The 27,251-nt window shown below is 38.4% G+C and overlaps 1 protein-coding gene across 2 annotated transcripts in view; it reads left to right on the top strand.

The window, feature by feature from the left end:
* Positions 1 to 261: 261 nt before the first annotated feature.
* chst15 (carbohydrate sulfotransferase 15) overlaps positions 262 to 27,251 on the top strand; it is a 39,653-nt gene continuing 12,663 nt past the window's right edge. Inside the window, exons 1-3 of one of the 2 annotated variants that reach the window (XM_025909743.1) lie at positions 262 to 547; positions 12,961 to 13,037; positions 26,161 to 26,766. In XM_025909743.1, the coding sequence (XP_025765528.1) occupies positions 26,326 to 26,766 (441 nt within the window). In that variant the 5' untranslated portion in view covers positions 262 to 547; positions 12,961 to 13,037; positions 26,161 to 26,325. The remainder of the gene's footprint in view (positions 548 to 12,960; positions 13,038 to 26,160; positions 26,767 to 27,251) is intronic. The other variant, XM_005471401.4, reaches the window with a different exon arrangement.

Raw genomic sequence — 27,251 nt, forward strand, 5'->3', positions numbered from 1 at the left:
ATTGAAAATTATAGTAAGTAACTTTTGAAATAGAAACTGTTTAGGTTTCCCATTTGTTTTGTTGGTGTCAGCTTATTTATAACACAATAGTGATGGATGCTCTTTGCAGGGTCATCCCTCCCTTTCTGTGAATTTTTGCTTAAGGTCCCAGACTCCACAGTTACAACTGATTTCTACCTTTCTTCTTAGGAAACCCGCGCGTCATCCGTTTGACCTCTCACCCACGCATCACACCAGATAGAGACTGAGAGAGAGAGAGAGAGAGAGAGAGAGACTGACTCCCACTGTTCGCGTCGGGAGCCTGAGCGAGAGGCAGAAGCGAAAGAAAGACTGTCACACAGCCTGGCTTGCATGCTTTAACTTGTTCTCATGTAACCGCCCGTGAAGGAAAGAACCACAAGAAGAAAAAAAACAAAGAACAATTGCGTGGATTTACAAATGCTTTTAAATCCCGTGACCACTGACCAGGGAATATGAGCCGGCTATGAGAAGTTGTTTGATCCGACCGGACGTGCGAGCGCTGCCGGCTCCAATAAAGAAACTCATGGTAGGTTTTATTTCACACAGCAGCCTGCTGTGTTCTCACGGCTGTTTAACCTTTTTTAACATCAGTTTTCTTCTGTGAAACCTGTTGTCTGCGCCAGTTCAAAATAGTTCATGCACTCGCTTCTCTGGCTGTGTGTCTGAGGGGAGCGGGTGCAGAAATGGAAAAGTTTATGGCTGATTTGACTGTGCGCGCACAGTGTATAGCTACGGCCGGAGACATCATAAGTATAACGGACTCCTTTCAGCGCAGAGGCGCCCGCTTTCCCTAAAGGGAATGAATGGGTCACTATGTATTCTAATCAAACCCAAGATTTGACTCATTTTACAGCGGCAGAGAGAGCCGCCGCTCCTGAGAGTTGCCGACAAGAGCGCCTATTGTGGGCGAACATCGTGGAGATCATTCGCAAAACTATCGAGGAAATCTTATTCGCGTCGCAATCAGTGAAGCGGTCGCTTTTATTCTAAAGTAACCACAGCGAGGTCTTTGGTCACATTTCCTGCGAGAAAATTTGGCTTCCATTCATGAGATGCAGGATTTTCAACCGTGAGAGACCAAACAAAAGGATTTCCTGCTGACCAATGAGAGCAGGAGAAGCCTCTGGAGGGACGGAGCGGTCCTCTCTTTGTCCAACAACACCAGACCGACCACTGATGCCTGCCGCGAAGCCGGCGTGATCGGGGGGTGTTTGGGAGGGAGACGGCATCTTTTTGAGATTGCGCGTAAAGGCGCACCTCACAGTCAAGCAGGATCTGAAAACACCTGCACATTTATCTTTAACTGCCTGAAAGAATTTGCAGGAGGTAGACATTTAAATTAGAATATGCTGATGCTTTATGGAGTCATGTGATGTGCTTGGTTAGTGGCTGACACATGCCCCTCGGTGTGAATCACCTCACTTTAACCTCCTTCCCCCTTAACTTTCGGCTTGGTTAAGTTAATGTGCACAGTAGCTACTACACGGGATTTTAATTACTGTAATTGAGCTTTTAATTGAGCACAGGTAGCACAGTGGCTGCAGTGGTCTCAAACGCTGAGAGAACTTAATCGGCGAAAGAGCACTTAAGTGGCAGGACAATGCAGAGGTGATGGGATATCTGTCAAGAGCACCAGTGCTGGCTGGAGCAGTTCATTGATTAGATGAATGCCAAGGAATTAATGAAGTGTTTAAAGAGCTGAGACATTTATCAAGCAGAAATGCCAAGCATCCTATAGCGACCATCAACTTAAATGATTTGTGTCACCGTACATCTCATATTTGTGGGTTTTAAGGGCAGTTAACTGTGCAAGCAATGTGAAGACGTCATCTTTTTTTTAATTACATATCATGAACTACTAAGCACTCACTCAAAAAATAAATTAAAGAACAACCAGTGATGAAATTAATAATTGCTATTATCCATAAAGAGCACTTATTTTTAAACCTTATATATCATGTCATGTTGTTTACATGGCGTGGCAGGATATATACAGTGTGTGTGTGTCTGTGCCAGGATGTGTAGCTGTTTGTAAGTTGACACAGTCTATGTGGGAAGTCGTAGGCGTAAGTGTGGTGGGGATTCTCTTTCTCACTGCAGTATATTATTATACAGTGAGTGGGATGGATGATTAAAATGATTTAAATGCCTCGACTGAGGGTAGCGTGCGTGGCCTCTAGCAGCCTCACTGTTTTTGTTTGAGCTCTTTTTAAAAAAATTCTACCCACAACAGATTTCCGGAGTGACTGAAGCACTTTGACGAATTACTCTGGCCAGCCTAAGTTGAGCTGTCATATCAAACTTCTGGCCGACTGGTGTAGCGTCAACGTTGCTCTTCATACTGGGCTGATGAGGCATTCATTTCGCAACTTGAAGAAGCAGAGCTATGAATGAATAATATTTCTGTCAAGTATGAGAAGAAAGATTTTTTTCAATGAGGCTTTGATTACGTGTAAATGTGAGCACAGCGGGATTAACAGCTTCAAACACTGGTTTTTCTCCAGTCCTGAAGATGATCACACTTCTTTCACAGAAAGGATAAGATCAGTTTTGATGTGAAACATCACTTCGTCAGAAAAATGCATGTAAATATGACGTGGTGAAGATTTTATTGCTAAGCAGGCCATAGTCTGTATGTAAAAGATGCCTCGGGTTCTGAAAAACGATGGGGAATGCATGAGCAGATCAGCAGAAGCCAAGAAGACAGAACTTTAAGAGAAAATAACCCTACTCCTCTCTTGATTTATGACCTCAGTATACTTTTCTTTTGTATACATTTCTTTATTTTTGGCCTAATTTACAAGTTTCAAGCCATATTTATTGCCAACACGTTCTCACTCCCTAAGGGTTATTGCAGCACTATAATTATTTTCCAAGACAAGGTTTAAATTGACGTAAAACACATGATAAGCAGAAAATGACTATGACAAGTTCTGACCTGATAAATGACTGACATGTGACTCCTCATCATGGGTAAAGAGTCACTTCCACTTCCACTCCCTGCCCATAACATCTGAGCAAGGAGTGGAAGTGATGTCAATGGCCAAAATGCAGAACTTATAATAAATAAACTTCCAGCTTAAAATTTGTCATCTCCAAACCATTACGTGTCTATATCTCATTTATAAAATCGATGGCTCACACTTGATGCAAATGATTTTTCTGCTGGTTATGAAGTGGAAGCTGCTTGTACTGAACTTTGCAGCTCTCTTTTTCAGACCTATCTTTGTTCACTGCAGTGGTGAGTTGTGCGTTTTCCTTTGTTTTTCAACCCACCGTTTAGTCCATGAATAATGCATGTTGCCTGGCTCCAAGTGCCTCTACTTTCACAAAGAATCTTTCAAAAGGGGCGGAGTTCATTTAAGTTGATATGAGATTTATATGTAGATCACAGGAATGTAAATAACAAGCTAAAGCTGTTTAAGCAGGGTTTGTTTTTCCTAATGGATTTTTTTATGTATTCAAAATCAAGCATTCTGTTGAGAAAATGACAAAGGCTAACTTTTAGTATATTTCCAAGGATGTAGTTTTATAAACTACACCCAAGCTATAGGCTGTTATATATTGTAAGTTTGATAAAGAGGAAATGCTAATCTATCTATGTTGAAATTTCTCAGGGGAAGGGAATGCAATAGACAGCAGATGCAGTCTATAGGAATTCAATTTAAGTGACCTTTACCATTACGATTACCGTAGAGAATTTAAAAGAAAATATGCAAAGGGCTGTGGTCTTTTCAGAGTCATGGATTTAAGGTCATTAGACACTGACAGTGATGAAACGTATCCCAATGTTTGGACGAAGGCTGAATTACACACCGGATTAGTGCAAGTGCACACGATGAACCCAAGTGTTTTGTGCAGTGGGGCAGCTTTTATTAGCAGAGAGAAGTGAAGACTTTCATGTGAATCGTGCCATTGTGCATTTAGTGTCACATGCATTTGCCACGTCGGTGCGTTTGTTTATTCATGCGGTTTTAATTTAGGTGTAATTTTCACCGGGATAACCCAGTCCATAAATCTTGAAACGCTTTCATATTCCGCCCCGGCGGTGTCATGATTTATCAAAATGAACTAGAAAGCGGAAGTATTAATGAACACTGGTGCATGGTCTGTCTTCCTGCCAGCTTTCTTTTGCCCCACATTTCTTTGTTTTCTGTGAGAACTCGTCTGGGACATTTTGCACCAGATGGGGCAACAGTGTGTCCCAGAACAGCTCTGTCTCATCCTAAAAGCCTCTGACCAGATCCTGTGGCATTTTTTCCCTGGTGGTCAAGGGAAGCCAAGTACCTCCCTTTCTTTTCAGATTTTAGTAGTTATTTAAAAGAAAAACAATCTGTCTAACAGTTTCAGTAATTCTTCTCCCCTCCTGTTATCTTTCTCACTCATCACTGAGGACTCGTCTGTAAAATACACTGAAGCACTGTACTTCTGAATGCTAGAGAGATTGTACCTGTTTACAGCTTGTGCAGGCTTGTTTGTGTTCTCAGTCTGTTATGCTGGGCCCTGAACATTTGATCTAGCTTTAAATGATAAGGAAGCATGGACAGTATCATTGTACATCAGGCAAGTAAAACAGGGTTTGTAAGCAAAGGTGCCCTGATTGCATTGGGAATGAATGCTTCTTTTATATTCATTATGAAAGAGAGCACACTGCATGTTGGTAAACTTCAGCATCGGATATGTCGCATACTCTCTGCACATCCTGTATCTGCATGTTTTGTGTAAAATGCAATCGTGTGGTTTAGGGTTACTGTCTCACTTGGCTTCCTCAAAATTGTACCTCACACCACACCACAGATCAGTGCTTTTGATATTGAACACATAGCTTTCTTTTTCTCAGTGACTCATGCATTCCAGCCCTGCTCTGATAACTGGCACCCATTTTGTTCTCTTACATGGCCTTTTTCCATCCTGTAGCACCACTGTGTTTTACAAGTGAAGCATCTGACCTCTGTCTTGTTTCTTTTTAAAAAAAATTCAGCCACTGCTGCAGGGTGCTTTATATCAAGTTTTCACTGGTGCACCGATCACTAGACATATCGAAATATGTAAAAAATCTGTAAAGTTTTCACCCTCCTTTCAGGCTTTTTACCAAACCTTTGTTTTCTTCTGCACTGGCTGCATGTTGCATGCTGTAGATTCAGTATGTAATCAACCCTCGGCAATGTGAACCCCTCCCACTCCCACGACATGACGTCTTTTCAGTTAAGCTGTGTCCTCAGGGTCTATGAGTCTGCTCTGAGGATTAGAGAGAAACTTACATTTTTGAAAATTCCTATATTTAGTATTAACCTCTTGCTTAAATAGTTTCAGTTCTGTTTAGTTTGAGTTCTGCTTTTCCAACTTTAGATATCTGCGTCATTTTTGTTATTACAGATTTTCAGTGTCATTGGAGCCCCGTTGTGCTACTGTTGACGCATACTGACACATCCATGTTTTCCTTTAAAATTTGAGGTGTGGTTGCTGTGAAGGCATTATCAGAAATGCAGCGTAGTACAGATTCTGCACTGTTTGGTCAGTTACTGAGTTTTGTGTGGGAGAATCGTATGAAAAGAAGCAGCCATAGCAAGATGAAAAGGTCGGCACGTGTCTTGGTCCTCGCTGTTGTTGTCCACTGTCACACCACAACACATCAAGGTGAAAACTTGCACTGAGCCAGGGCGTCTCAGTTGCTCGCAGTCGCTCATGGCATAGTTTGGTGTGACTAACCCCACCACAGTGGAAAAACCCTATAATACTTGTCTTCCTGCAATGTGCATTCATAAACTGCGCTCACGGCCACAGAGCAGTTTTGTTTTGAAAACTAATCTTTGTGGGTTAGACACCCACTTGGCTAAGAGATTTCTGGTCAGTGTTGAAACCCTCAAAATCTGTAAAGTGTTTACCCTCCCTTCATCTCAACAGAATATTGTCAACAAAACTAAAAACTTCCACCTTCTTTTTATTTTCTGTAATCAAAGATTTTCTCTTATTTAAAACTTAATATTTTTTGTGTTTTCAATGTTTGACCAAAACAAGTAATTTGAAGACTTTATTTGTCAGAGCTTTATCATTTAGCTAATTCTATGTCCCGTGAAGACTGCACATCTTGCAGACTTTAGTGGAAACATACATGTATCTCATTAGTATGCGAAAGAGTTTTTTGCGTCACCGTGAACAAACCGGCTGTCAGAAGCTGTGTTGTTCTCTATGTCTATTTAAAAATCTTAGGCCATTCAAGCAGTCTATCAAAAGAGACGTCAGCTCTTTAAGATGTCGTCTTCAGCTTCTTGCCTGTCACAGGAAATCCTTTGTTGCCTTTGTAAATTTTCATAAACAGACTGGTGTTTTTGTAAGCTTGCGTCTAAGTGACAGCGGGCTTCAGTGTAAGACTGAATGATCTGTACTAGAAACAGTATCCGGCTGCATTCTGGCTGTGTTTTAGTGTGGGAGTTGGACTTTGAAAATAACGGTGCGTGCAGGGTGCCCTGTGATAGATGGATCCTCCAATGAAGTCATCTTATGTATTCCTGATGAGACTAGTGGATCAGGGGAGAGGATTTATGTGGCTGTGGAGGAGCAACCACTCCAGAAGATGTTGTCTGTGTGAAGTGGTGGACTGAGGCTGTTTGTCATTGTGCTGAGCATCCAGTGATTAAGCTACCATGCTGACAGACATTCATCTGCTTTATCAAGTGAATGACTTGCATGCAAAATGCATTTGGCTCCAGTAAACAATGGGAAGTTTAATGGCAAGTCACATGCTTCATCTTCTTTTTGGTGTAATCCCATAAGTCACAAAGGTTTGCTGGGCAAACAGTGGTTTGTCTCTGGTTCCTTGCAAATTTAAAGCAATGAATAAAAAAAAAAAAAAAAAAAAGCTACTATATGTACTGATAAGTAGGAAAAATTAAAGGAAAGGAAAAAAAATCACATGAAAACCAACCTGTTTTAATGTGCAGAAATGATCGTTGTGAGAAACAATTTCAAATTTCTTCAATAACGCAGCAAACTGTGTGCTACGGAGATATCTCACTGGGACTTTGAGGTGCTGAGTATGTCTGGCAACTCACGGTTGCGTGACACTGCCAAGCTGGGGGTCATTGCTTGTATTAATGATGCATGGGGAGCCGAACTGGCTTTTATTTCCCACACCATCTGTATCCAGTTGTGCCATGTAGATGGATTTTGGCGAGCTGAACAACCCCCCTCAGCAGCTAGTGGTATGATTTATGGGACTGTGGCACAAAGGGATGATGTGTGCAGAGAAAACTATTTGCAATTATGCAAATATCCACATTCACAATATACATCTTATTTATTTAATGCAAGGTTTAATATTGTGTTTTCCACTAAATATTCAAAAAGAAGTTCAGTGATTTCAACTGTTTTTGTTTAGTAAAAGCAGAGACATTTATATCTTTCAGGAGAACATAAAAACTGAAAAGGGTTGGAAAAGGAAGAAAATTTAATTTAGATAATTGAGAAATAATTGAACAACAGAGGTTTGTGAAACCACAAGGTCTAGATGTGTAGTATGATATTAAAATAAGTAGTGATAAAGAAGTCTTGGAGCAGAGAGAAAAAATGGCTGATATCGAGAAATCCTACCAGTGGCTGGGCAAAGCAGGACTGAAGGACAGCACAGAGTCACTAATCATGGCAGCACAGGAACAAGCTCTGAGCACAAGATTCATGTGTATATGAAATATTTTTTTTTAAATATTTATATTCACAATATTATTGGATGACCACCTTTATTCCTAAAAGCAACTCTTTTTGGCAAGTTTTCTTTAAGCAGTCTTCAGGAAGCTCTCAGGAAGATCATGAAGCCTGGTTCTCCGGGCTTCATGATCAATCATTTCTGCTGAGGCTTTAGCCAAAAGTAAAGTGGATCAGCTGAAAGGTGAGATTTATCTCTCAGATACTGTGTCTGATCTTTTTTCCTATTTCTTAAGGACATGACTTATATGTTTATCTGCTGTAAAAAGAATAGTTTTTGTAATTTTTTGTTATCCACTTGACGAGTTTACTAATTTTCTTAAGGATTTGCTGCACACCATGCAAAGATAATGCATGATTTCCTGTAATAGCTGTTTGGGAATCATCTTCCTTGTACTAGTTGAGGCCTGTCAAACTGTTATCTTTGACATTTGTCATTCTATTATTTAGTGCTGAAAAACTTGTCCAGTGTGACCTTTCATTTTGTGACAAGCAGTCCAAACATTTCATGAAAAAATGAGAACAACTGTGAAACCTGCTACTTCTCATCAATTATTCATTTTTCATGTTTGTGAAATATTTAATTAATGTAAATTAAAAGCACAGACAAAACATATTTTCTTTTGGCTTTGCTAAAAGGTGCACCACAACGCTTAGGTGACACTGGGAGTCACCATGATGCTGAGCAGCAGGTACAGTGCTTAATACAGTTATTATACAACCACCCAATGTAAGGGCTTATGCCACAGCTGCCCTAAAGTAACAGTATTCACAACTGCCACAGTAATTTTTTATGTTTCTGTAATGGTTAATCCACCAGTATGCTCAAGCTCTTTATTCCTAAAAAAAAAAAAAAAAAAAGTTGTTAAATGGTATGCTTGATTAATTTCTGATTTTTCCTGAATATATATATCTATGTGTGTATATATATCTATGTGTACATATATATATATATATATATGTACACATAGATATATATCTCTCTCTCTATATATATATATCTCTCTATCTCTCTCTCTCTCTCTATATATATATATCTCTCTATCTCTCTCTCTCTCTCTCTCATATATATCTCTCTATATCTCTCTCTCTCTCATATATATATATATATATATATATATATATATATATATATATATATATATATATATATATGAATTCCATGTGTTGCCATTGAATTTCTTGGGGTTGCAGGGCAGTAGAAGGACAGAATTAGTGGTTCTCTGTGTGTGTGACTTCAGTATCTGTCTTCCAGATGTCACTCTAATGGGCCTCAGCACAGACCTGTGGGCACCTCAACAAAGTAGAGCACCACAGATAGATGTGTTGATTTCCCAATTACCCCTGGCTACTCTTTTTTTGATGAGCAACTGGGAAACCTTTCAGTGCCCCAGTCATTTCTCACCTGTGAGAAATGACTTAACTGAGATTTTTTTTAATAACTGCACTATGCTGAAAGCTTTTGCTTTTGGTTGTGTGTTACTCTGTGTTACTTGCAATGTATCTTAACACAAGGTTAAAGCTGCAATTAGAAGTACCAACAGCAACAGCTCGGGGGCTTATTTAACCCAAAGAAGAGGATGCATCTTAGCATGCACGTGCAACTTGGCAGCACGTCTCATTTAGCTGAAAGGCCAACACCGAGTTCCGTTTACCAGACGGGTCCGAAATGTTCAGCTAAAGTGTCAGACGTACCTGCAAGGCTGTTTACATTTTTGTGAATTTTTGGCAGTGAGGACACAGATGTGGCTTGGGTCACAAGGAATTTGTACAAATGTTATTTCCATCGCTTTAGCTATCATTTCGTGGGATTATCCCTGCCAAGTTAATTTGGAGCTGGAGTTTTATATCTGTGCCGGCAGCTGCTGCCAATATGAACCTTTGGTGTAGCAGAGAAATTGTTACACTTTGCAAGATGGATGTGCTGTTGTAGTTAGAGCATCCCTCAGCCTGCTGCAATTCATCAGGATATGGCCAAGCAGGTAGAATTGTGTATATATAATCTACTTCTAGGAGGAACAGGACAGATGCATTACTGTGATTTACCTGACACTCAAATTACAGTGTAAGTAATCCTTCTGCTAGAGGTGAAACATAGTGACAGCCTTATAAATTAAAATATACCATGGAATTAATCCTAGCTATTAAAAGGAGACCTCTTAATGCTAACCTTTAATTTGGAAAATTAACCTGCCTGGCTGTCTGTTAAGCCTGTCCAAGCCTTTGTTACTGTTGAGTCATTTGTATAATGTAGCAGGAAGAAAATAAAGCACAGCACCTTATAAGTTGAAAACCTACAGGCCAATTTAATATTATAGATCCACTCTGATGCCCTTTAGTAGCCTTCTTAAAACTGTTTGCATCAGACCTGCTCCCTAGTGAGGGAGCCAACTGACTTGGTAATAGCTTACATTTTGTTAATTCACACGTTTTCTTGGCAGTCATAGGCTAAGACTCAAACCATGCTCATAGCTGGCAAGACAAGCTCTGACTGCTAACTAGGTGTCAAAAACTATTGCATAGGATTACCATAAATATCTACTAGAGAACCTGCAGAAATCAATGAATTACAGATAAAACAAGAAGCTGCTTTAAACACATCATGGCCTTTGGTGCTTCTCCTAATCACAAGATAGTTGCAGATGAAAACTTGTCTGACTCCAGTTTACTAAATGGAGATGGCGCATTGCTGGGTGTCAAGAGCGTCCAAGTTGTATTTGCAGAGAGAGGCTGAATTTCTCTGATTGTGTCGAGTTGCTTCTGGAATCCTCAAAACAGCAGGATTTTACAAACATTGTATTTTTATTTCCTCCAGCTTTAGTCAGAGTCTCACAAGTAAACAGTTTATTTGCAGGAAACTGGAGTGGAGAAAGAGCTCAGTTGGATGTAAAATAAAAAACTAATTTGACTTAACATATTAGATTATATCTTACTTTCTTAACTATTCAGTACACAATTACTTGAGTTTGAATGAGTCCAGCATACCATCACTATATTTATATATATATATATATATATATCTTTTAGGCAAATACAAGTTTTCTTTTATTCAGCAGTTACAAATTAAGACAAATACCATCATACATATTACAAAAGAATCCTTGAACATTACATTAGAATTAAGATAACCGAATTGAACCTGGAGCTGCAATTTTAAACAAAAAAGAAGTTAACAGTTTGTACAATTTGATAGTTTTAATTTCATCGTGTGCTCAAATACATTAACAAAAACAATTAGATAAACTCATAAATCTGTTAACTACAGAAACATTTTTTCTGATCAAGTAGTTTCTTGCTAAAAGATCTGGAAAAAGGGCTGATTCAATGAATAGGAACGATAAGAATACTTAATTTATAGGTATATTTTTTCTTCCCTGGGATCTTAAAGTTGTTTTTAGTATATAATGCTGAAAATGTCACTGAATATCTTGTTCAGGAAAGCAGCTCAGATAATAGTGATAGCAATGAAGAGTTAAATGTTTTCACTTAAGGTGGTAAGATGGAAAATTATGTCCCTGAAAGCTTAATAACCAATGACCTTATAATTTTTCATTCTCAAAATACACAGAGTATATAAAATAACTCTGTATATACTGTATCTGTTTATGTCAGTTGATATATTGATTGATAGTCCAGTCTCAGATGTGCATGATGAAAACACATTGCTTCACTCTAAGGAGTCGGGGCAAGGCTGCGCTCATATGCTTAAAAGCTTAGGTTTAGCAGATACAATATTTATATTTCTTCAATATTACTATAATAAAATGTGTTTGTAAAACTGATGCAAATGAGGTAATAAAGAATATTTCAGGTATATTTCCCATTCATGTGGCAGTCATACAAACTTCTTTGCTCAATCTAGCTGGAAAAAAGGGGAACTCCGAGTTTGAACTCACACCACTATTTAATCTTTTGCTATTTAAATATATTTATGTTGGGGTGGCTGTGGCTCAGGAGGTTCAGTACAGCAGGTCATCTATTAATGGTTTGACCTCTGCATGTCAAGTATCCTTGACCAAGATACTGAATGCCAAGTTGCTCCCAATGCTTTCATCAGAGTGTGAATGTTTGTGAATGGCAGATACAAAACTTAGACATTTAAAAAAGTGCTTATATGAATGTGTGTTGGTGAATAAGATGTACTGTAATAGTATAGGTTAGGAAACATCTTCTGATCCTTAAACTTGGGTTACCATAAATATTTGTACTGGTTTCCATGTCATTGTATCTGTAGAGATGATCGAAGCACCAAAAGGCCACTTGACTCAATTTGAAGTCATTTCCAACCTGCTGTGGTGAAAAAAAACTAACGTCCACCATGGCCAATACCTTTAACACTTTATCATCTAATTCTTAAAAAAAACAAACAAAGAGAAAACAGACAAAACTGAGAGAATGACTGAAAGTTAGAGATGAGCTCAAATTCACAGTGCAAAAACAGATAAAAACACGACACTACCATCAGAACCAACAACCACACGGTTGAAAGATCTGTGTGGCTTCCTCCTGGCTCTAATTCTCTGCACCTGTGCTCTCAATGCCTTTCATAAATAGGGTAATGTAAAACCCATTCCCAGTGGTGCTCAAGTGACACTACTGCATAAACAAATAACAAAATGCACTTTGAATGAGATCTAATCTAATTTAGATAATTATCTGTCCAACACTTTATTTGTTACAGCTCAAGTCAAATGCTAAAATAGTTTGAAAATGCTCTCTAGAAACGTTCAATGCTCATGCCTTGTTTTGGGGAAGAAAACATGATGAGAATTTTCGCATAGGTCCTTTAATTTCTCAACCTGGACTCTCAACAAGTTCCACTGAGTGTAAACCAAACCTTAAATATATTTATGCATGCACAGCTGCTCCATAAAGTCGTATTTTAGTAGTGGTTCACCCTTGTGAAGTGTAGCGTGATTCCAAAGTATAAAATGGCATTTACAGATGTGTTTGTTAAGAGGGTCACTGGGCAAGACTCTGAGCATGGAAAAATACAACTGCAGTATTGTTTTACATCTAAATTTAGTCTTGACAGTCTTAACCACAGCATATGGTTTCTTTTTTAATACAAGTGTTATTGACTGAATATAGTTTCCCCTGAATTTTTCTGCGAGCCAATAGGGATCAAAATGTTTCATGCCGCTCTGTGGGTTGAGAGGCATTCCACTGGAAATGGTAAACATTCCCATTGGATTAATTACCAACTCCTTTTCCTCTGTTCTGTCTGTTTCTTGTCAGAATGGAGGTTAACAGTGGAATGAACTTTGGTCCACATGTAGAGAGTTTGCCTGTCAGGTCTCATAAAGCGCGAGGAGGTGAGTAGGACCAGGTGTCGGTGGATTGTTGAACAAATGAAAAGTTGGATGTCTGAAAGAAGAGGTCAGATTAGGTAAAAGGGACAAGTTCTAGCATCTTGTAGTTGTTTTTAGTGTTGTCTCTTGTACAGATCTTTGAAGTTTTTACAAAAGTGTTATTGCAAGTTTGAAACTTTCTATGTATATCTTGCATTGTTTGTGATTAGTCTTTTTTTAAACCTAACTTATAAGAAAACAGGTGTGTTGTTGGGATTCTGATATTGTCCGATATGTTATAGATGTTTGTGACCTGCATTTTCAACTTGCATTATTGCTATTTTAATATTTTTATCATCTACACCGTACCAGACAGGATAATACACATAAAAATGGACAATAATATCTGCACAAAAACTTTACTTTAAAATTGCAATGGCAATGTGCTGATGTGTCACCAAAAACGGTGGGATTCACTCTCTGGGGACAATGACTTTGATATTGGGATCAGTTAACAGATAGGTACAACCATTTACAGCTGCTACAATGGCTGATGATAAATGACCCAAACTAGCTCATTTCGACAGTTATCTCTATTTTTAAAAAAATCTGCCTTCCAAGAAAACAGGTGGTTTGCTCAGATTTTGATGGTGCACAATATCTTATGCATGTTTATGGCCTGCATATTCAGCGTGCATTGCTGGCAATTTTAAATTCCAGAAGTAAGCCTCCACTAACAGCTACTCTTATTACACTCAGTGTTTTTCAAACAGGCACACAGAGTTCACTTGAGCGGTCCAACCAGGTGTAACATCCACCTAATAATCCAAAAACAACACAGTGTGCACATTCCTTTTGCCTTCATTTTAAACAAGGTGAGAAGAAGGGATGTCACAATACCCAACTTGACACCCGGTTTGATAGCAAAGGAAAATGATTATCCTGCCTACTTAAATGTACACTGCATAGCATTAACCATTGCAAACATTTTAGCCTATGGAACGTGGGGGATTTTGCAACAGCAATGCCAGCTGTCTCAAATGATAACACATTCAGACTAATATTGGATGAAGTTGTTGAATTGAAGCACATTCACCTTTTTAATTATAAGATTTGGATGCTGGACTTTCTGGTGCTTTCCTAAATTGGAAGTATTTCCTCCCTTGAGCTGAAAAGCATGATAGCATTGTTTACATATTGCCTTTAGGAAATAAGTTATCCCCCTGCACCTTAATGCCTTCGTTATCTATGGATCGGGGTTCAGGTTCAAGTTACTGTATTTGTACTGGCAGATTGTTTTGGTCTCTTGAGACCTCGAAATGAGACTTTGGAAACCAGTGGCTGACGTCACAGTAGCTATGTCCATCTTTTATACAATGAACTTTCCCTGTGCCTGTGGTCATCATTCAGCATGTAAAGATGCAACTGAATACTTGTAGCCATATACTACCCCATTCTACTTACATGATAGACCTATGATAGACAAAAAATATTTCATGGTCGGAATTATGGTATTTTAAGGTATCATGAATATCGGTTCTGACAGCATCTCTGTTGAGATCTACCTCATTAATTATTGCTATGCTGAGATCACCAAGGCTACAGAGCAGAAGGATAATTATCAGCTAAATTTGGTGTCCATCTGCAAAATGAGTGACTCACAGGTGATTCAAATGTACTATTTGTCCCCAAATTCTTTGCTATTAAAAGATACAGAAGAGCACCTCATGTGGTATAAAATGGTCTTCTGCACTTTACAGCATTTAGAAGTCATGGCTGCCCCTCCCTGAGCATGTTTTTGATGGAGGTTTCTTCTAGTTAAAAGGGAGTTTTTACTTCCCACTGTCACCAAGTGCTTGCTCAAAGGGGGTAATTTGATTAGTGCAGGGTCTTTACCTTACAATATAAAGCATCTTGAGGTGACTGCTGTTATGATTTGGTGCTATATAATTAAAATCGAGTTAAATTGAATTGGATAAGTAATATAGTTTATGTGGGTTTGTCCTCTTTTGAACTCATCTCTACCATCACAAACAGAAAAACCAGTCACTGTGAATTAAACTGGTATTTCATGACATCTTCTTCCCCATTCCATGCAACTTACTGACAAGTTATTGCTGTATTCAAGATCTCTGAATATCTTTTATCACAAAATCTGTCAGCAAGGCATATTAATATTTCACAAAAATAAGAAGAATAATCAACATAAAGGAACATAGACAGACATGAAACACTTGATAAAAGAGAACAGACAAACTGAATTTAATTGACTGGAAGATTACTATTAGAAAGCTTAAAACAAAGGCAAAAAAGAACAGTAGCAGGGAAAATACTGAAATGTACACAAGGATCTCTTCAGAATTATTTTTACTCACATGGGTATAAATTTTCTAAAGTTAGATAATAAGTTACAGACACATCACATCGAAGTTCATCCTGATAAATTATTCATTTGAAACTGCTGTGCGAACGCAGCACTGTTTTGCATATGCCCCTCAAGTTTGAAACACCATTTTATCCACACACATACACCTTAATTGTTTATTGTGTTAAAGACAGAGCTCTTCAAATAAAACCATCATCCCTTGTTCAGGGTTTGATGTAAAGTATACTCCCATCCAACATAAGACACATGACCTGTCACTTTCCCTGTTATCATTTTCAGGCCTAGTTTATCCTCATTATTTGTGTTCTGTTTGGAGCCCAGAACAGCTCTTCACAGCATATCCATTACCACAATCAATAATTTAAATAGGAGCCATTGTTTTTCTCTGCTTTTTAATGACGCCATCATAAGCACTTATTCACCTCAGAAGGTGCTAAGGCTGTGGGAAGCTGCCGCTGAAATTAAAATAATGAATAAAAGATAAGATGGTGGAAAGTGCTGAACTGGGACTCCAGCCGTCTGAGATCCCAGCTGAGAAGCAGTTATGAATGCAGGGCAGAGGCCACGTTTCTCACCACCCTCCTCGGGAGTGAGAGTGGCTGATGGTTGTGTTTGTTAATTTGACCCGGTGTGCTCATTGGTCGGGCTGAGTTCAGATTGACTTCCTGGGGATTAGATTCTGATCTTTTGGGCCACAGAGTGTGTGATCCGGATGAATGTGATGGATGACTTCTCCTTGGGTAATATGACAAATGAATCCACTCCAAGCCACAGTGAATACAAATCTTCTCCATGTTTTTCTTATGTGTGGTTGTGATTTACATGATTGAACTGGGCCACAGACCTTTGGGGGTGCTGGAGAAGGAGTGATATATTTGACAGGTCAGGGTGCTCCTGCTCACTCTATTATCAGTCATCTTTGTGGTACACTGTAGACATGCAATATAATACAATCCCCTTTTCCAGGTGTTGTCTTGTAATCCCAAACTATACTAAGGATTAATTTCATGGTTCAGTAGATAGCTTTGGTTCTCACTTTATTTGCACTAACCAACCTTTTTCAGTTGCTTTCAAATAAACACATCAAAGTTAAAGCTAAAAATTCTCTTTTTGCCACATTATGAGTATTTAATAATTACATGTAAATTCTTGGTTGGAGAAAAATATATTAATATGGGTAATAAGGTTCACCGTCTGTTTTTACAGATTCTAACACTCTGTGTTAGATTCTAACTAATAGAATCTAACACAGATTCTATTAGTTCTACTGTTGTTTACTCAGATTGTATAAAAAATATGAGGACATAGCCACTGTGAGGTCAAATCCAAAAGCTATAAGGCACCAAACTGTTAAGCTAAGTAGGTTAAAAATGTCTCTAGTGCCATTATCAGTCAAATTACTAAATGGTAATAGGTGAAATTGTGGGTTACCTTACATGAGTTGCTTCCCTGACTTGTCCAAGGTAAATTTCTCCCAAGAGAACTCTGAGTAGAGTCGCTGCTTCTCCACATTGAAAGGAGACAGCTGAGGGCAGCACATGTTAAGAAGCTGAAACTCCTAAACCCTTTATCCAATTTCAATGTTGATACCCTCAAATGAAAGCGGAAAGTCTACACATTATGTCCATGTCCATTATCTAATTATAATTGGAATATTTTTTAGTAAACAGGTAACAAAACAAAACTTGTGTCAGTGTCTAAATATGTATGGACCTAACTGCATCGGCTGGCCTGGGAACCCCTAGACATTTCCCTGGATAAGCTTATCAGTTACCACACCTAGATAATGTTTGTTTATCTGATTTTTACTGCATTGCAAACTTCTTAAAGTACATTTTAAAAATAACAAAGAAATCAAAATGTTTGCATACAAAATATAATACTGTTCTCTTGAACATAAATACTATCCAGAGAGTGAGCTGCCTTGGGGGACGTTTGAGCTTTCTGAGTGCTTCTTGTTGATGTCTGTTTTTAGATTTCACTGATCAAGCCCTGCTTGTCCATGGGGCTGCACACCCATGTATCTTCAATAATGAGTAATTACATCTGATAAGGAGTTCAATACATAATAACATCAAGCGAGTAAATTTTTCACGTGTTGGAGCTTGGCATTCCTTTCATCTAATGCCATAGGGATACTCAACAAACCAGAAAGTAATGTCATTTATTTTTCCTTCTCATCTTTATCATGAGTTCATGCATACAGATGTCTGATAAATATTAGTAAGTTAATGGCCTCAAGTTAGTGACTGCAAGTAAAAAAATTTGGGAGGGAGAACTAAACAGAAAAAAGAATTGTATGTATTAATTTTATGTATACTATTATAAATCAAATTTTTACTATACATAAATGTGCATATTAGGTAGATCCATAGTGTAGTGGTTTACAAATATTCCTAACAAGTAAAAGATCCCAAGAAGTAGCAGAAATCCCTGGAGTGTTGTATCAGGAACGGGATCTGGTGTTAAAAACATGTGACACCTCTTGAATAAGGGAACAACTAAAAGAAGCTTTAGATTAAATAGAATCTTTCCACACAAATCAGTACCAGTTTGGGTTTAAAGCCAAAGTTGTGTGAGGAAAGAATTCATCAATATTCATGTGTTTCATCAATGCCTCCAAAGGTTTTGATCATGTAAATCAATAGAAAGCTATTTGTTAAATTGAGTCAAAGAGTGAGTTCTGGCTGCATCAACCCAACATTGCAAGCCTCATTTGGATTTTGTTGCAAGTTTTTTTTAATGTTGCTCAATTGCGAAAAACAAAAGCTGAGAGCCTTTAAAACTGGGTGTATGATTGGTAAGATTCTAGTGAACCATATTATTATATGTGGATAATCTTGTGGTTTATAGTCTTATCAGTACTGGTCTCCAGTAGTTCCTTCACATATGTTCTGTTTTTGGTGTTGAGCATGACATCAGATGTAATGACTGTAAGAGTGCTCCCATGACTTGGAGAACCAAGGAGGGCAAACATCTAGAATTTCAAAAATTAAAATTGTTAGAGAATATCTTATTATCTCTAATAAAGTCAAATACTTTGGACATCTTATTACAGATAAAATAATGGATAATGAAGATATTTATATGCGATGCTAGATGATTTACGCACAAACAAACATCCCATACAAATTTAATGTATGTACAGAAAGAGTGAATATTTCTCTTTTAGAGAAAGAAACATCAGATAATATACACCAAATACATATATTACTCCTAACATACATTAGCATACATCACATTACAATAACAGAAATCACTAAAAATATTCCAACGCTACCCTAAGGATGCTAATATATAAATATCACTAATCCAATATGTCTAGATAATCAGCACATGAAAATAATAACATCAACTTCATATAGAATGCTACTGCAGGTTGTGAAAAATCCTTACCATACAGGATTTAATATCAATAAAAAGATTTTGATAGTAAGTATTGCATTAAAGTTTGTTTGAAAACAGAAAATGATGTTAACACTTTTAAGATGCATTGAAGCTTATTCCAAGTTTGTGGGCCTCTACAGGTCACACTAAAAAAAAAAGTATTGTCAGTAAGTAAGTAAGTACTACATTATACATTTCACAGGCATTATAAAAAATACCTATGTAAACAACTCTATATACAACACACATGTGTGGATGAATTATAGGAAAGCAAAGTTTATGGAAACCTAATATAACTTAAAGATGCTGTTATAAGAGATAGTTAATTGCAAGTGAAATGTTGGTAGCTGCTCGAGTCAGTACATTTACTGTAATACCTTATTAAGAAAAATTATTAAGAAAAATCATGTCCTTATTAAGAAAATCATGTCACTGCTTCTGAGAATGAGATCAGTGGTTTAATGGATATAAGGTTTGACACCACACATTTGCAGTTTCTACTGGGGAGACATTAGTATAGTTGTGATTTGAATACATTTTATTTAGAATGTTTGTGTTTCCTTTGATGTTTTGTTTTTCTGAAGATTGAGTCTGAAAAAACTTGACTGATTGAATAAATTATGTTTGTAATTCCAGGGAAGTAACTGAATGAAAAAGGTGATCATAGTGAACTATGGTCACATGCAAACCTGCAAATCCTCAACAAGGTGTCACAACACTGTGTGGGAAACATCACTTACTGATAAATTCAGTTTTCATTGTTATCACAGTAGAGTCATTACAAAAGTCTGCCTGAAATGGAATGATTAAAAAAAAGTGAAAGACATACAAACAGTAAAATCATGTTCAGCTCTGGTAACTGATTCAGAGTGTGTGGGTGTTATATATGCAAAACTGCTGACTTGCTAACACTTTTGACACACCTTACAAGTGAGAGCAAAAGCACATTTAAACAGTAACCCACAGTCTCACACAGTTTAGCAGAAGCAGGTTGTTAAACCAGGAAACCGAAATGTTACACAACATTTTCGGGTTTGAAGCCTTGCTATTTTTTTGAAACCTCATCTTTTTAAAACACTCATCTGTAGATTGATTTATAGACAACATGTTAATGAAAAATTGATATTTAAATATGGGACATATGCATCATTTATTATGAGAGAGCTTCTGTCCCTTTATATCACTCTGGCAGAATAAAATAGCCTCAGCACAGGAGGAGGCAGTGTCATTGTCATCAGCAGCTATTTATCACAATCCCAATATGACCAATCAAGCATTTGCCGCAGTGTCACATGTCAGAGAGCATTTAATGGCTGTACCACCCTGGCAGTGGCCTCATGCTGAACTGTAATTATTGTGAGTGGCCTGGTTGAAAAACATTTTTTTCAGCTGACACAGCAACTACAATTCCTTTGTTCTTCCATCTTACTATTCTATCACATTCTTCCCCTGCTAGTACTTCCTGTGTTTTTGGTGGACTTCAACCAAATTCAACTTCCTGTCTCTTGGAAATGTTAAGAGAGGTGAGGCAGTAAGAAGGACCAGATGGTTTCACAGATGTGAACGTACAGTAAATCCACGTTTTCAGCTACTATTGGCTTTTACAGTCAGCTTATCAGCTGTTTTTGTACAAAACACCACAACAGGAAGCTGCCTGGAGTCTGCAGCCAAGTAGGCTCATTAGCTGTCTCCTCTGTTCTTCTGTCTTTCTTCTTTGGAGGGTTTGTAAGTGGTCCTAAAAGGGAAATGACTTTATAATGGTGTGTGGACAGGATCGTCCCAGAATGATAAACCGTTTCTTCACTATAACAATGCATAGTTGGAATCAGCCTGTCGAGAGCACTTCTGGGTAGCTGCCCAGAAGGACTCTCTGGACAGAATGTGCTGTTCTGTTCTCAAGGTCTCTCAAGTGACTCCACTGCAGGGTTTGCAGTCCACTCTGTCATACCGTTTTCATGTTTTATTTTCCTCTGCACCTTGAGCAATGCAAAGGTATTGAGCTCTCTGGCTCTGTCGCTGCAGAGGAAAGCTGGCAGTAGATTTCATTTTTATGGTATTGTCATATTCCACTTATGTTCATCTATTTTTATACCTCCATGCTGGAGATGGCCATGGCTAGAGGCATTATGTCTTTGGGACTGTACATTACTCTGCCATCCATTCATTAGTCCATCCATTCTAATAAATTTGAGATTTTGTTGATAACTTGTAAATGTTCTTTACATCTGCAATAACCTTTCACTTGGACTGAACTGATTGGATTTTGGTGCCCATAGTAACCCAAAAAAAGCCTCATAAAATACACATGTCACACTTGGTGTGATTGCGTTCAATTTAGTTTTTGTTTATATAGCACTGAATCACAGCAAGTCACCTCAAGGCATTTTATATTGTAAGGTAAAGACCCTAGAATAATACAGAGCAAACCCCAACAGTCAAATGAGCCTCTATGAGGAAGCATTTGGTGGCAGTGGGAAGGAAAAACTCCCTTTTAACAGGAAGAAGACAGGACAAAAGACAACTCATTTATGCCATAATCACTGGAAAATCTATGTGATTCAACGATGATTGATAATATTTTATAAGCCACAGATTCAAAGGTGAACATTACTTCCTCTTCTTTATTTTGGCTGCTCTGTTTAGAGGTCGCCACAGGAGATGACCTGCCTGACACCAGCTCCCAGTTTATCCAGACTTGAGACCGGCAGTAGGAGTACAGTGGCTTGTGTCCCACAACCGAGCCCTTGAGCTATGTTCAAAGGTCAACTTTAGTGCATCATCATACTGCTGGCCATTATTCACCATAGCCTCAGAACAGAAGTGGAAGAAATGTCCAGATTTTTCATCATTTTGAATTTGTGAAACTAATATTCGGTGCCAACGTATTACATGTCTTTGAAGCCATCTTTGCATGTATGTTTGGATTTACATGGTTGTAAACTGCAACTTGACTTGTTGGCAGAGGCGGTAGTTCTACATTTACTACTGTCACAGATATCACAGTCTTATATAGGGAGATTATATAAGGACCAATACTACAAGATAATATAAATGTTTGCTTTCTTCCTTCTATCTTGATTTATTCCTTTATCACCCACATTTCTGATTGAACACATGATTATAGATTGGGTTTCCGGTGACTAATAAATGCTTGAGGATTCAACAATTTTTCATTGAGTCTTTCTGGTGATATGAATCGGGCTCGCCTGAGCTTATCAACTGACCCTGTGCAAAACCTCATATAGCATTTCGCTTCACTGCATCTCAGCCACGAGTGCAACTTATAATCTGCCTGTTGCTTCTCCAGATAAGTGAAGTTTTAGCTATCATGCAGTATAAACAGCACTGATTATTAAAAGATAGTCTGACATTTAAGAACACCCAGAGACACAAGAGGACACAAACATATACTCGGCCAAGTTATCTTGCGGAACATCTTTAAGAGTTTCTTGCACAATGTTTCAAAGAGAAAGCATTTCCTGTGAAAATGGGTTAGTGCTTAAGCCAGTAGAAACAAGACCTTTTAACCTTCTCCATGAGTCAAAAATGAAGACAGCTATGGTATTTTAAACGTTTCCTGTGAGTTCTCCGTAGCCAGAGAAAGCACTACTGGTTTGCTTTGAATCAAAACAAAGACGGCCCATCAGCAGGCCAGCAATTAATTTCCACCATTTGAAATATCAGAGCTGAGGAAGTAGGACAGTGCACTCTCTGCTACACAGACTGTTTCTCCAGCCAGGTATAGCAATAATTCCTTGCCGTGGTTTGAGCAATGAATGGTTAAAGGGCTGTTGAGTGTTTTTGTCATTCTCTTTCTCTAAGAACGAGACCAAAACGCATGGACATGTTGCTTTTGTGTCACCACTTTTCCATTTTTTTGTGTGCAAAATCAATGCCAAAGAAAGAAAATTTTCATCTTCAGAACAAGCTGTAGCTTAGCCAGTTTAAATTTGATTTGCTACAGCCAATAGCGTGATAGTGATTGCCAACAATAGATTCAGATTGGTCAGAAAATGAGTTACACACAGCGGCTTTTCACACAAAGAAACATTTTTGTATTGACAGAAATAAACACAAAGAAAATAATTGTTTGTCAAAGAAGGGAAAGTACAAAAGAGAATAGCAATTAACTACTGGTGTGAGGAGAGCTGTTTTTTTTCCAGAGCCGGGATGGGAAGCTTGGAGGAAAGCAGACAGCAGACTTTAAACAAATCTGCCTGATTGGCTGTGCTGATATGTCCCTAAATGACAGGGTAGATAGTATGGAGAGGCCTCCCTTTCATGAGTTATTAAGACTGTGGCCAATTCCATTTGTACCACACAGGGAACGAGCCGTCAGCGCAGCACGTACACCACTACTACTGAGGCTTATGTATTCAAAGTTAATTACAGTTATTATGAATTTGAGTTATCTGTGTGGTTATGTGTTTGATCTCTCCAGCCAAACCAGTTTTCTGACCTGCGGTCTCCCTACATGAGTGATATTTCATTTCTCAGTGCCAATTTCTAATAAAATCTGAACCTACTGGTGGTATTGATTGTGCGATAATAATTTATTAAACATTTAGTGATCATTAATAATTTTACAAAGCAAGAAATCATATTATCAAATTTATCCAGTTTTATTATTCTGTGGTTTGAAAAAGACCTGAAAATGAAGTACTGATGCACACACAAAAAGCTTTTCAACAGGTTTTATACAAGAACACGCACACAAATGGTTTTATACTATATTCTACTCAAATCTGTTCTATTCAGATTTGAGCGTGCACACAATTTTTTTTTATTCATAGCTAAAACATCTCAGCCTAGTCTGATAAGTTTTATCTTTAAAAAAAACACACACACAGTCATTTGCATTGCATTTGAGTAAAGACTAAATACATAATTTACATATTTACAGATGAGATTTCTTTCTTCAAAAGAGGTTTATTCTCACTACTCACAAACTGCAGGGCATTGGAGCCCGACCAATAGGACTCTTAGGACAGATACCAATATTTGTCGATTTCCATAATATTTATTTGTAGTTTTTTTATTTATGCTTCATGCGATTCTGTTCAGATCAGCTGGTTGTTGTGTCTGTGGCATTTCAAACGTGTACTGCCAAGGGAAGCTGGTGTACACCTTCTGGTGAACATACTATGCAAAGTCAACACCCATAATAATATTGATGATTGAAGGGTGTTTCTCTTCTCTTTATAGATGTCAGTACAGATATCGGCCGATTATATCAACAGTAAAACTATACCTAGATTTTTGAGTTTCTTCTTAAATGTTGTTGGGTTGACTTTTCTTGTTGGTGCTATACAGTATCAGTACACTTGAATTTAAATAGGAAGAATTGAACTGAATAGCTAGCGGGCAGACAATAGTTTGAGATTTTTTCTTTTCAAATATTTGCCTTATTAATCCTTAAAATAGATTAATTACACATTATTGAAAGATTTATTACTAAAGCTTTAACTTAGTTGTAATATACCATTTCAGCTACTTTCTTACAGGCAATGTTCAGAGGCATTAAGGATGCTAAAGGTGGAAAAATTTATGTGACGGGTGTCCTTCAGTGCAGAAAGTCTTCAAATCCACGCTTTAATTATTACAGATTTGAAGGTTTATCAGCAAAAAAGGTAGATGATGCAACTTTGCGTCCTCTTTGTCCACTGCCCTCTACACATATTTCGGTTCCAGTTAAGCTATTTCATCATACTTGATGGACAGGAGCAACATATTTGCTTTATGAGTATAGCGGATCTGTCAAGCTGCCAGTCACCCACTGCTACAGCTAGCTGACTGATTGATTTAGATGCAACTTCCCTTGAGAGTGACATTGTTGTGTCAATGACACCATCCCTTATTTGCCTTTGCATTTTCCATCCATCTGTCTTTTTACCTGTCTCACTCTCTCTTCATATGTAACCTCATGCACCATTTTTCTTTCCCTTCATTCCCTTCATCACTTGTAGTCTTTGGCATGACTCCCCATTGACTGATGAAGGAACAGAGCAGAAGAGTGATACAGAAGAGTGATATGCTCATCAACAGTAATCAGTGGGCTTGTTAGGTCTAATTCTGTAAATGTCATCCTAACTTTAGTGCTGTGATTACAGTGTACTATCCTTTAACTGAAGAAGCTATCGATTAAGATCCATTATTCTCCTGGCGTAAAGCAAAAACATCTTTTACATCAGCGTCTTTTTTTCAAACTGAAGGTACCATCAGGTGAACTTCTTGTAGGTTGGAAATCAGCCTTTTCAGAGCAGAGCTTGTTATTTCGACACCTGTTTCCTAGAAAGACTGTTGCTGTGGGGTGAACCTGATGGGCCAGTGGGGGGTAAATGACATTGCTTGAGCAGGGAGGCAGTCACTCTGTCTTCTTATCAGCTCTGCCTGCAAGCTGCACGAATACAGAGCTGCAATGGGTGGCTGGGGGTAGACAATATCAGCAGCTGCGAGGACGAGCAATGACTCACTTCCACGGTGCCCTTATCTTATGATGTATGCGAGCAAGAGCAGGTATGGCATACATCAGCTTCAGCTGCATGGGTATATATATGCAGCTCCAAGTGTGAAGGTGGGAAACATTTCCAAAGCCTTCAGCTATAAAATCATTCTGCTCATCCTTTTAAAAAGTGTCCTTTTTGTCACCGTGCTGTATTTTGTTCACAGCAAATCATTATGGCTTACCTTTAGACACAAAAAACCCCCTCAAGGATAAAACCAGAAGGTAGTACTGCGAGAGCATTATCTTTAAAGATCAACAGTTCTTTCACCCTTTAGACATTGGCGTTCTTTTTTTATCTGCAGGCGAGTGTTGATCCAAGTGACTTCACAGTGAGGAATACCATTTTCTGATAATATAATCCCTCCTGTGGTCCAGGCCCGGCTGCGTATCTCTTATATCCATGTCCCTCCCCGTGAGAGTCTGACACGCAGCCTCATAGTTTCTGGGCTGAATGTCTCCCTCATCCTTATCGTTCCTTCCATATTGTGATTCCAATGCACAGGAAGGATGGGAGGATGGACAATGAGGAGAGTGCTGCTGTAATGTCTGATTGAAACAGGAAGTTTAAGAAGTCAGTCCAATTAGTTATATTTTTCTCATGATTATACCGCTTTGTTGAGGGAGAAATTTTGACATTTTGTGAGCTGCTGCAATTTTATATTTTCTTCATATTCACAGCAGGTAATTGCAATATAGCAACATAACAATTTCGCACAATCAGAGAGGTTTAAATGAGGTTAAGGGTTTTTTTTTTAATAATAATTCTGCTCTTTTATAATATTTCAGCCAGATAATGAAAACAGTGAGATAATGTTGACTCCTAGTCATCTCACTCAGTTTTCTTTCTTTCTCTGTCTCTCTCCATTTAGTTAGCAGAAGTCAGTGGATGAGGTGGGCTGTTCTCCATAACCCATTATGGATATCAACTACTGGCTATTTACCCATCTCAAAACATCCTGTCTGAAAGGCTCCTGCTCCGTAACACCTCCCTGTGTTTGAGCTGGGACACCCGGGACTCACAGGCTGTGGACATCATGACACAGATGGACTACAAGTACAGCCTGCTGGGCTCCACGGTGGAGGAATACCGCAAGAGACCGCTACTCCTGCAGGTGGATGAAACACCTATGAACCTGTTTGCAATTCTGGAGGTGAAACGGGATCTACCAAGGCGATGGAGCAACCTGGGGTGGTTCCGAAAGATCCGTGTCTACAGCTTCCTGTTTGGCCTGGCTGTCATGTTCCTAATCACGGCTTCATACATTCTGACTGGGGACAAAAAGGGCCTTCTCCTCACCCCTTCTCCCTATCACTTCAGCAGCCTGGTCAGCCCAGGACCTTTAACCTTTAATCTCTCCTCGGTCAAGGATTACATACATATTAAAGTGGTGGTCAAATCCATTGCATCTAAGGTGGAGTTTCAGAGCAGTAGACAGCTTCCGGAGCTTAAAGCACTGGTTAAGAGTGAGCCACATGTGAGTATCCAAATTATTCTATATCTTCTTTTTCCAATTTAACCCATGGACTTTGGCTTTGAATATCAAATGCTATCACAAAATTGATTTATTTAAAACTGATTAAATTCATACTTCAGTACTATATAACTATTTATATTACTCCTTTAATCAGCCTGAAGAGCCTTGTGCTATAATTAAATGTGTTGAAAAGGTGATTGAAATCAGCATTCCTGCCTACATGCTGTCTACCCAGGGCTGAATACGGCTACTTTGGTGTAATTCCCCACTGGCTACAGTGTCTAATTTAATTCATAAAGAGATAAACCTGCACCGAAATCCTTGTATAACTCTTTATGCCAAACCAGATAATTACATAGGTCCTCTTAAGCTCAAAGCCATCCCGAGGTCCTTCAGCATGTTGGCCTTGAGGCTTTCTTACTGTCCGTCTGGCACAATGGCTTGTGCTTGGGCTATTTGCAATATAACTAATTTCTTATTGAACA

The sequence above is a fragment of the Oreochromis niloticus genome, linkage group LG8 (genome assembly GCF_001858045.2).
Source record: "Oreochromis niloticus isolate F11D_XX linkage group LG8, O_niloticus_UMD_NMBU, whole genome shotgun sequence".
NCBI lineage: Eukaryota > Metazoa > Chordata > Actinopteri > Cichliformes > Cichlidae > Oreochromis > Oreochromis niloticus.